Source organism: Chroicocephalus ridibundus, chromosome 5 (assembly GCF_963924245.1).
Source record: "Chroicocephalus ridibundus chromosome 5, bChrRid1.1, whole genome shotgun sequence".
Taxonomy (NCBI): domain Eukaryota; kingdom Metazoa; phylum Chordata; class Aves; order Charadriiformes; family Laridae; genus Chroicocephalus; species Chroicocephalus ridibundus.
Genome location: NC_086288.1, coordinates 26662773 through 26675131, shown reverse-complemented (window position 1 = coordinate 26675131; position 12359 = coordinate 26662773). Strand labels below are relative to the sequence as shown.

The 12359-nt window shown below is 37.0% G+C and overlaps 1 protein-coding gene across 1 annotated transcript in view; it reads right to left on the bottom strand.

Annotated features, from left to right (window-relative positions):
* The window catches only part of PAPSS1 (3'-phosphoadenosine 5'-phosphosulfate synthase 1), a 53802-nt gene that overhangs the window by 23168 nt on the left and 18275 nt on the right, over positions 1 to 12359 (bottom strand). The window contains exons 6-8 of the mRNA XM_063335857.1: positions 7011 to 7124; positions 4923 to 5034; positions 1637 to 1842 (exon numbers count right to left, since the gene is read on the bottom strand). Coding sequence (XP_063191927.1) covers positions 1637 to 1842; positions 4923 to 5034; positions 7011 to 7124 — 432 coding nt within the window. The remainder of the gene's footprint in view (positions 1 to 1636; positions 1843 to 4922; positions 5035 to 7010; positions 7125 to 12359) is intronic.

The following is a 12359-nucleotide window of genomic DNA, read 5'->3' as shown; positions in this document are numbered from 1 at the left end:
AGATACTCTAGCAATGGCCATAGAAATCACTCAGAAATTGTTAATTTCTGAGAATGCATTTGCTTTTGAAGATGGAACCACAAAAAACTTCCAAGTTTCATACACATTTCTGATAATTTTTTATCCTTACTTATTTTAAAGATGACAACAAATAATGATGTAACGTAAGACATTGCATACTAAATTCACAGCCAAGATGTTAAAATTAAGTCTGGATTTTTCAATTTATTTTTGCTTTGAGATAGATGACCTAGTAGAACTGAATCATGCTACAGTCACCACCCCCTTCCCAAAGAAAATGCCAGACTTTGACATCTTACCAAGGTGGGGGGAAGGTGTGATAAAGATATGAAGATGAGAAAACTGCACTACAGTAACACTCAGGCACCCAAAGATTTCTGATTCATTTAGAAAGGCCACCAGATTCATGTGCTGTCATGATACTACTATGCGCACATTCATATACTGTCATGACACTACTATACACTCAGTACAGACATAAGAACATAGCTCCTCATCTTCTACATTAGTTTCAGCCATGTCATTCTGTAATTGCTCATGCATTATAATAAGTCATTCAAGTCTTGTCTGTGTGAGATTTTCTTAGAATTTCTTAAATTTGGGTTAAGTTTTCAATAAAGAGGTAATCTTGCATTCATCAATACAGAACACATCAAGGGCTTTGAAAATCTTCCAGACTACTGTTACTTGTATCTAGCAAGAGATGTCCTTTTTCAGATATACACCTGAACACAACTTCAGTCAGTGAAAGCATGACATTACACATTAATAAAATAATTGTTTACACATTAATAAAATGAAGAAGTAAAAAAATCCATACTTTTCACATACATATAACTATTAGTCATACAGATACTTTTAGGACACTTCAAAGGCTTTCCCTTTTTAAGAGCAAGTTCATAATTTGAGGTTTGTTTGATTTCTTTTTATCTGATTTTAAGGCATAGTTGTCAACAAAAAGATACTATAGAGAAAAATGGGGAAGGAAACATATTTTTGCTCTGCAGAGCTAAGATGCAACAATTACATCAGCTTGCAAAACCAAACACAGCATTGCAATGAGTATGTTACAATTAGAATATTTCAGTATGACGTACACATAAGGTCAAGATAATAAAACATACTGAACACAATGGATGGGAAATAACACCCCAGAGAGTTAAATGATGAACTCTCCAGGAACAGGGCCTATTTCAAAAGCATCTAAACCAGGCAGTTCTCACATGCTCCACACACAGGCAGAATAGAAGTTTTCTTGCCTTCACAATGTATATATCCGCTGATTAAGGAGCTTTGATGATCCATCTGGCTACACAAAGGGATGTGCTTCCTAGACACACTAGAAGGCAAAGACCCCTCTTCTGTAGCCCAGATTCCACAGTACATCCTAAATTAATTTCATGTGTACATATTGACATTAGATTTTCACACTAAGTGCAGACTATTCAACAGCTGCATCGAACAAAAAAAAAAAATACCTTTGTTTCTGCTCAAATGTTTTAATTAGTTCTCAAAGTGGTTTTGCTGTCAAAATACACCAGTCGCAGACGTCAACTTCACTTAATATGCAGCTCCACAAACAATACAGCTAATAGGACTAGATTTGGACACACACCTTGATATAGGGATGTTCCTTGCATGTTGTTCCCCATTGCCTAGCACAGCGTTCCTCTTTCCTGTGCTCATAGAATTCGGGATTACGGAGAATGGCCACACGGCGACCTTCAAACACCAGTGCAATTGCTGTACACCCATCCAGTCTGTCTTTGTCTTCTTGAGTAGCCGTTAGCACTATAGGAACTGACAGATTAATAACTCCCCCTGTGGAATGAAGGAAAAAAAAAAAAAGCCCTTATCCTTGGTAATGGTCATTAATGATACTATGAAAATCTGCCCTCCTAACAAGTTACAGTCCAGGCTGTAAGTGTATCACACAACAGATAGCTCAAGTACTTATTTTAACAGGGTTTAAAAGCAATTTTTAGAATGAAATCCTGCATAGGATACACATGCTATAGAAATGTGCAAGCACTGAGGTTTGAGGAAGAGCAAAGACAGTACTGAAAATAGCAAGTACTTACAGCTGCACACTATATTTAGTATTTAGACTGTGAGGATACTACTTTTTCAGGATCTCAAATGAATACCTTGTTCAAGAAGCTATATAGTAAGCAGAAATACACAACTGACATTTTTAAAAATATTATCTAAAATATTAGGAATATTAGGCAATATTGCTACTGGAGTGGATAATGAGTAAAAAGGAAATAGCACTCTCAGTAGCCGTACTTTCAGTCCATAAGAAGAGCTCACTGCAATAGACGCAGCTAAATGTACCCAAGCAGTTAGCATATATAATTCAACTACTTCAAAAGGTGACTTTGCTGTTTACTTAAAACTGTATTCAGATTCAAGCATATATATTTCAGAAAAAAAAGCTGAGCCAGGCAGACATTTTGTGGTTTATTCAGTTGAAAACTTACCAGCTACTTTACTTCTAAAACTAAACCAATGTATCTGAATTTTAAGGCTATGTGTGGTCCTCATTTTTAAGCATTTACTTCACTGCTAGCTGCTGGAAGTCTTGTTTTTCTTGACCACAACAGTGAGACTTGAGAAACCCCATTGGAGTAAATACCGTAAATCTCATACAAAGTTTGAATTCTAATGAGCATACACTTGCCGAAAGAGCGCAAAACTTTTGGGTGGTCTCCAGGAGAAAAGTCATGAAGTTAATAGGGGGTTTTGCTGTTGGCTTTAGTGGGGCCAATACTCTAAATAAGGCTGATTTCCCTGTCATTTGAGCAACACATTTTTTATAACCTTCTCTCAATTTTACCTCAAGTGTGGTAGGAAGTTAAAAATTATGAAGCTGGATTAAAAGTTTAAGAGAAAAATAGGTCCCCCCTTCCTTCATAATGCAAAATGAAAAGTATGCTGCACATCATGTCCTAAGTTCAGTCATAGTGCTCAGAGTTATTTTTAAAGCAACTAGGTCATAAAATTGACCGTGGCAACAGTCACAGAGAAGGTGATTTGCCACCCCTAACTTCATAATTTAAAAAATCCTTTTCCTGTCTGAACAAGTAAATAAATATTTCAAACTGGGAAGAGATCTCAAACCTGTTGATTATTAAAATTTTGTCAGTGATCAATAATAAATAAATAATATCTTTGACATCCGTCTTCAGCCGCTGTACAAATGAGAAACTGAGGCAAGGTAGTAGAGTGAGTTTCTTAAGTCACAGATGAGCAGAGTCAGCTTGAGACTATTTCAGATAACTTAAGCTTTAAAGTGAGAATATCAACACACCTGCACTGATCTCCATAATGTAGAAGTCAGTCAGTATGAACATTGCATTTAGAGCCCAAAGGGTGGGATGCATTGCAGGTATTAAACAATTTTCCTCTCTTGAAAATCAAAACCCTGGAAAATGACTGCTGCTGTGAGACTCCAGAACTAACACACCAACCAGGGAGGAAACTTTCAGGATGTTGCTTTGACTTAACCATTGTCACTGCTTCAAGTAGCAAGATAGCTTTAAGGCAATCACATTTTTCTAAAAAGGTTCTCATACGTAAATGTTGCAATAGATATCTAAGAGGAGGAAGTATGGTAGCATCTAGCCGAACACAACTGTTCTATTCAAGTTTAGGACTGAAATTTTTTTCCATCACTAAGTTATTCATTATTTTTCATTACTCATATTTTGTATAGCATAAATGAGGTACTAAAAATAATTGCAAGAGTAGTTTAAAAACTTGTAATATTGCCATATCTGAAACAGTCACCTACACAAGGTCTTAAAAGCCTCATAAAAATTCTGATTTACACAAGACTACAAGGCAGAATAAGGAGCTAAAAGCTATTTTAGCAGTTGAATGCACAGCATGCCATCTGCAGAGTATGTTTCACCTGGATGGACAAACAGAAGGCATGAAAACAAAACTAGCAGTCCAAAATGGTACTGCAAACTCTAGATACTGCAAAATAACAGGATGGCATTATGTTGCCTAGGATAGCATCTGAGACTTATAGAAAAGGGAACTAGAAAATATAAGAGGGACAACAGATGTCTGCATCATAGAATCAAAAGACAAGTGACTTTTTTTTTTCTTGCTATTTGGTCTCCAGCAAGAGAGGAGTAATGCAGAAGGAAGTGGAAGTGTGGAGACAGGAATTTTTACTATCTCTCTTTCACAGAGAGGATGCAAAAAAAACCCTAAAAGGCTGGAGTAAAACAGAGCCTTCGAAGAGGAATAAGTGAAAAATTACAAAGGATCACAATCAAATTCCAAAACCTGCAGACGTTATCACTTGTTGACTACCTTAACTAATGCTTGCTCTTAGCCAACTGGTAATGCAAAATAAAATATGTTAGTTTAAATCATCACAGGATAAATACTTAGTCATAGTAATTCAATTACATGTGACAATTGTCCATACTCAAGCCACCTCCTCCAATTCTGATTTCATACTTGCAATAGCTCCAGCATTCAAGTCAGTTTGTTGTCCTTTTCTTGGTTACTATTACAGAACAAATCTTTTGGCACACAGAGTTAAACAGCAATTAAATTGCAATTCTGAATCGTAAAATCAATTTCTTCAAAACAAATTAGAAGCATGGATTTTAGGTTGAAATGTTTTCAAAAAATGAAAACTTTTTAAATACATAGTTTGTACAGGCAAAAAGACAAGACATTCAAACTGTAACACGATCGTAGGTATAAAGAGAATAAAACCATCAAGTATAAAACTGATTATAATATCCTATTCTCTTACCCCAGGTTGTGCAAAAGCCTGGTAACGTGTTACCACAACACCACTAAGCAAAGCATCAGCAATATTTTAGAAGTAGGATTAGTTTGCTCAGTTTTACAAATGGTAAGTTTCACCCTACCATCAAGGAGACAGTCAAAGTGAAGGCACTGTAGGTATTCTCTCTCTCTCATAAAGCCATTCAAGGGTGTTGCCCAACCTTCTGCTAGCACTTGCACCCACTGCATATCCACCTTGAAAAGAAATGGAGAAATAGACTTAGAGCAGATAAAAGTTGTTGCTTAATGACTGACATCAGGTATTAATCGTAACAGATCATGATTTACCCATAAAATTCAGGACAAGACAAATGAAAGGTTTCTCAGTGTTACAGTTTTTAATCACAAAGAATTCAAAGTTTCTACAAGTAAGAAAAAAAGAACAACTTGTTCCTCACTGTTCATATTTTTGGCTATTTTCAAGTCCTTACACTAGATCAATTTCCTTGTGTTAAAAAACAAAACAAAAAACACTAAACAAACAAAAAAAACCGCAATAAACTTTATTTCTAAAAGTTTGATAAAGTTCAACCTAACAGAATTAAGAGTCCCGCTTGCATGTATTTTTTTAACAAAGATAACCAAGAGGTTAAAAAAAAAAAAGAAAAAATAAGAAAAACACGTACAATTACGACAAAAATATCAGAATTGTGGGGGTGAAAATTAAGAGGTCTAATCTTAAAATAGATTAGAAAGAAAATTTTTATTGCAGAAATTAGTGAGACAATTCATAAGTAAAACTCTCTTGAGACCAGTACTTATTTTAGTTTAAGAGGTATCAGCTCACAGAGAATTTCCTTCCTTAGTATTTAAACAGTCACGTTATGACTTAGTGTGTGGCCTCTATTATTTCTGCAAGTGCATTACTAAGACTTGGTCAAGTCTTTGACAAGGACAGGCTTTGCTTGTGCAAATCTCTTCTGCAAAGAGCATGACTAATTTTATTACACTGTTTAATTTATGCTGAGGCAAGTACAACACATTGTCTTCCCAAGGTTATGTTATATACTTGCTTGATATTTAACAAACCTCTGGTTAGGGATGGAAGGGGAAAGGATTTGTTTTTCTAGACAGGGAGCAATTTAGAATGGGACACTATAAAAATTTAATAATGGTGACCTAAATATTTATTCATCATCAAAGCAATAAACAGTTTTACAGACACATATGTGAAAGGAATCTAGTTAGATGCAGTGAAAGGAAGTATTAAAATTTATTAGTAGAAGGGTAGGCAGATTTTAAAACAATGTAATGCAGTGCTTAGTATGTTGTCTCAATCCTTTAGAGTCAAGTTAGTTGCTGCAGATGCTCAACTCTGAGCTTAGTCAGCTCCTAGATCAAATGCTTAGCTTTAAGTTCTGGCAATACTGTCAAAAAGCCAGTGAAAAAATTAATGCATTCTATCTGTGTTTAGGCCTAGTTCTTCAGAAAAAGCTGCCAGAAGCAGCTTTGTCTGATTTATTTGAGTTGGAAAAGAATGCATTTAAGCAAAATAAGAACAGAGCTGATCAAGTTGATCCATGTTTTTCCACGTTTCCTCTGCTGGAAGCCAGAAAAGTAGCATGAGTATGTTCTAACGAGAGAAAAAAAAAAAAAAACCAACCAAACAAAAAAAAACCACGACAACAATAAAGTAGATCTGATCTTCTCTCTGTAGACTTAAGTTTGCAATTGTTTGAGCCAGGTATGTAAGGTTACTACCATTCAGCTGAAGGTTACCAACAAGGAGAATCAAGCAGTAACTGATTTCCTTCATATTTCTTGGTCATTACAATTCAAAAATAAAATGGTTTCTGCAAGTAAACTAGAAAAGAAAAAATCAGTAACTTTTCTAGAAACAACTACTCATATAAGACATGGCAGGCATGGTTTAGTCTGTGGAAAGGGGGTACAGGGGAAGTGTGGGAGGGAACCACTGTAAATTTAATCTCCAGGCTTGGGATAAACTAAGTAACTGTATACCACACATTATTTATGAAATTATGAAGATTTAATTATTATCTCTAGTAAGTGATCAAAGAAAACACCATTGCTGTAATTTCTCTCAAGAAAAGAGGGAAACTGTATATTGAGATACATTCTGTAACCACTACAGGTATTTTGACTATACCTACTTCCGCAGAGCGGACTGTCTTTCAACTTCAGCAACGAGATAACTGAGTACAGAATACCTTATTTATTTCCAAGGTTAACAGAGACTCAGCATCAGTTTTGGCCAACTGTAGCTTGTTTTCTGGCACATAAAGCTCTTTCACCTCATAAGAAGCATCCACTGGTACAATGTCCTGTATAAAAGGAATAAGCAGAACTTAATGTTTGCTCAGAATGCTTCTCGGACACTGAACACATAATCAAGAAGTAAAATTGTAATGTTGCACTGCTCTGTAGCAAGAGTTTATTCATTAAGCAATTTTTACTCATTTAAAAACCAGCTCTGTTCCAAGATTATGGTATATTGCTAGCCAAGCTCCTGGCTTGAGTAACTAAAGTGAAATATTCCGATGAGATTTTTTCTAAAGTACCCCACAGAACATTTACCTAGTAAATATTTAACTACTGAATTGAGTGCAGTTTTTATGACTTATTAATGCCTTTATAATGACTTTATACTTGCTAAAGAAGTAAAGAAAGTTTTAGAGACTGAGCATTTATAAATTTAAGGCATCCACTATGCCACATACATTAGAAGTGGTAACATACAAGTATAAAAGAAAACAAATCTCTTTCTCAATTGAAAGTGATTAATACAGAAGTACAAGTTAAACATATTATCAACAGCTAATGACACCGGTGTCCTAATCTATATACTAACACTTAGAACATTTAAATGTGAGGCCATCTATACATGTATATATATGTAATGCATTGAAATCCACTTTTACAACCAGAATACCACAGAATATGAATTTTTGTATTTGAAAAAAATTCAGTTTTCTTCTATGCATTTTAAACAAGACATTCTCACTCCACGCTGTCAAGACCTTAAAATTTTCATAAGATATGAATAGAAGGATAAAAACATAATTTAACAAAAAAAAAAAAGGACATCATGATAAAACTTTAAAGAGTCTCCTCTGACAAAGAATGGTGTAAAATGTCAAAACTTGGTCAAATGTTCCAGTGACATTCAGCAGCAAAAAAAACTGTGAAAAGCAGATTACAGTTCTTTTTAAAACAAGCATTTCAGAGTTTTGGAAACTTTTGTAAAGTATTGCTTTACTTTTTGAGAAAAAAAGTTCACCCTTATGGCAAGGTATATACAGACCCATAACAAGAATAAAGAATTATCTTTATTTTTCCAGTATATGCAGCCCAGAGTAAACAGGTATGTCTGTAGGAAACACAAAGTTTGCCCAAACATTTTAAAACATTTATTCAAGCATTTATCAGGTGTTGGGCACTACCTCCATGGAAAGTAAAACAAAGGGAGTGGCGTGATGAAAGCAAGTGGGAGATAATATGACTGCAGCAGTAAAAAGATGTGGGCTCACTGGCATCTCCAAAGATGAATAAAAGGAAAACAAATTAGACTAGCCTTTGGAAATTGTGTTGTATAAGGAAAAGCTCAGTCCATTGCACATCAGACATCATTTGGGAAGCTAATTTTATTAGCTAGTGAGTTAGGCAAAACCTGCCTTCTATTTTCTCTGCCTGAGCAGCAGCGTTACAGCCCAGGAGAGCTGCAGCAGACTCCTGCCACAGCAGTAAGCCCAGAATCAAATAAATGTATTGCCTGCTGTAAAGAACAGCACGCCTTATAAGCAAAGTACAATGACTGAGTATACATTATACTGCTTCACAGAAGATTCCCCTCTGGACCGTAGTTCATTACCATGCTACAATGTCCTAATTTTACAAACCATCAAAAGTTTAAAATAAATGTGCCTATTAAAAAGGTGTCTTCAAATATTATCCTGTTTTTAGTGTCCCACTTACGGGCAAAACAATGAAGAAAACAAAGGTTTCACATTGCAGTTTCTGTCAACAACCTACCTCATCATAAGGATGTAAACAGCTTGAAGACAGTTCTAGAAACACTGAGTCAGACGTTTAGAGAATTTGTAGGATTAGTAAACCTAGACTCCCTTGCAGACAAGAAAATGGTATTTAAATCATCTTATATTTTTAGAAGAAAAACGAAAACCAAACAAAACCATCCAGCAGCATGAGGAAGCCATAGGTCTTTAAACTATACAAATTTTAGGAAAACGCTAGGCTAGCAAGCCATCTAGTGACCACTTTAAGGTAGTAACTTTACTCAAAGGTTTATTCTCCCAAAAGACAAGTTACACAATATTCCTCAACATTTATTGTTTCTCAATGCATCCTTATAAATAATGGAAAAATAATTAAAAAAATAAACTAGATGCTTTATGGGAATGTGTCTCCTCAGGCTGCAGTGGCAGGTTCTTTGCTGCTGCCGTGTAACACTCTTAACAGACTGTAAAGAAAGGGCCTTCAGGCAAGTTTCCTGTAGATGGGCATTCACAAGTGATATCCAATTTACACCACTGCATGAGCAGTCTTATAAGTTCATATTAATTGAGGTGTGAGGCCACTTAATTATTTCTATATGGAAAAAACAAAAAGAAGTATTTGCTTGACTATAATAACCACTGAATTTTTGGTACCTACAGTTTGCAGGGAAGTTTGTCAGTTCTTTAAGTACGGGAAAACTGAAAAGTGCAATCACAGCCATGATCTTAACAGAGAGAGGCACAATTGCTCATCAATTGTGTTATACCATGTTTTAAGTTCACTTGAGCATAGAAACACTCCTCCCGTTGTGCCAACAAGAGGAATTTCTGACCCCAGTCTTTCACTGCTGTTTCTCTCAAATGTGTAAAGAACAAACCCTTTACACATTTGCATTGGCCAAAATAAGTCATCTTTAACTTACATAGTACACCTATATCAACCTAAATGATTTTGACTGAAAACATCTAGGAAATACTCATACAAACCTATCAGTCAGCAGATCTAACTGTATGACTCTCGCCTAACCAGAGTCTCTGCAATTAACATAGAATGGCTCTGAACCAAAACCTTGTCTGTACCTTTTCCCAGAATACCAAAGTTAAAAACAAGAAAAGAAAGCAGAAGAAATAAGTAACAAAAACGACACCATCACAGTATTTAATGATTACACAATTCAATATAACTGAAGCTTGTTCTTTAATAACTCCAAAATTATACATGCTTTTTTACCAATTTGAGCTACTGAAATCTGTAACATCAAGGTAGATTGGGAACTGTCTGAATGGCAGAGCTCAGAAGGTTGGGATCAGCAGCACAGAGTCTAGTTGGAAGCCTGTATCTAGCAGTGTCCCCCACGGGTCAGTACTGGGTCCAGTCTTATTCAACATATTCATCACTGACCTGGATGAGAGGACAGAGTACACCCTCAGCAAGTTTGCTAATGACACAAAACTGGGGGGAGTGGCTGACACACCAGAAGGTTGTGCCACCATACAGAGAGACCTGGACAGACTAGAGTGTTGGACAGAGAGGAACCTAATAAAGTTCAACAAGGACAAGTGAAGGGTCCTGCACCTATGGAGGAATAACCCCATGCACCAGTGCAGGTTAGGGGTTGACCTGCTGGAAAGCAGCTCTGCAGAGAGGGACCTGGGAGTCCTGGTGGACAAGAAGTTTACCATGAGCCAGCAATGTGCCCTTGTGGCCAAGAAGGTCAAGGGTATCCTGGGGTGCACTAAAAAAAAGCATGGCCAGCAGGTTGAGGGAGGTCATCCTTCCCCTCTATTCTGCCCTGGTGAAGCCACATCTGGAGTGCTGTGTCCAGTTCTGGGCTCCCCAGGAACAGGAAACTGCTGGAGAGAGTCCAGCTGAGGGCTACAAAGATGATCAAAGGACTGAAGCACCTCTCTTATGAGGAAAGGCTGAAAGTCTGGGGTCTGTTTAGCCTGGAAGAGAAGACTGAGAAGGGGTCTCATCAATGCTTATAAATATCTGAAGGGTGGGTGTCAAGAAAATGGGGCCAGACTCTTTTCAGTGGTGCCCAGTAACAGAACAAGGGGCAAAAAGCTGCCCACACAGGTTGTGGGGTCTCCCTCTCTGGATATATTCAAAACACGCCTGGATGCGTTCCTGTCCAGCCTGCTCTAGGTGAATCTGCTTTGGAAGGGGGGTTGGACTAGATGAGCTCTGAACGTCCCTACCAACCCCTACCATTCTGTGATTCAGTAGTATATTTTCAGAAGAAAACAACCACAACCAAAGCACACATACCTCCAAAATATGAAATCCATAACTTAAATTACAGGAAGTGCTGCTTACTTTCCTAAGCATGAGAAGAAATGTATTGATGTGGGAATTACAGAAGTTGAATACTGAGGTGGTTTTTTTGAAATTATGCTTAAAAGCTTAGAGTGATTTCTGCTCACTGTGGCTAACGTCTTCACTGTTGCGTGTTTAAATCTTCACTGTAACAGTATAAAAGTAATAGTATAATCTTGCATATCCATTACACAGAGCATGTTTTTTTCCCCCCCAGCTTTTCACACAACATAACTACTAGCCTTATCACAGGGGGCCTCTGGATGTCACGTAGTCTAGCCTCCTGCTCAAAACTAGTCCCAGTACAGCAGGCTGCGCAGGAATTTGGCCATTCTAGTTTTGAGTATCTCCAAGAATGGAGCATCCACAAACTCTCAGAGCAATTTGTTATAATATTTGATTGTCTTTATAGTGAAAGGTTTTTTCCCCTCTGTCTAGTTTGAATTTCACATGTTTCATCTCATGTCTGTTGCCCTTCATCCAACCTCTGAGAAAAGTCTTCATCAGTGGTCTCTATATCCTCCCACTGGGGTGCTAGAAACAGCAACAAGACATCCTTCAGCCTTCTCTTCTCCAGGCTGAACAAGCGCCTGACCATCTTGGTGGCCTCCTGCTCCACTCACTCCAGTACACCAATGTCTGCCTTCTACTAGGTGAGGGAGAAGGGCACAAACCCAGACACGGTATCCGGACAAGGTCTCACAAGTGCCACATAAAACAGCAGAACTGCTTGTCTCAACCTGCTGGCTATGCTCTTGCTATTACAGTACAGAATGCAGTTGGCTTTCACTGCTGCATAGGTACATGTTTTCATAATGCTGACAAATGTTTTTATAACGCTGAAAAATCTATTTCAGTTTTCTTATCTTAGGAAGAGAGATACTTTGTTTAGTTATCAAAGAGGTGAGTTATTCCACACAGTGTCAACACATACAAAAGTTAAAATGTAGGTATGCTGCAAGTTAATGTAATTGTACTGTATTTCATACAAAGGCTTACTTCCAGTGTTATAAACTATTTATAAAATCCCCGTGGTCTGCACTTTGTCTTTTGAATCCCAGTTAGTCCCACCCAATCCCCTTTTGCTGTAGGTATTTGGTTTGAATGCTGTGTACAAACAAATAACATTTGTATTTGTGCAAATTTTCTGCTGGAATGATTTTGAAAGCAGGAGGAGACAGGAAACAAAGTTTCATGTTAAATAATGATTCAGTATCCACCTA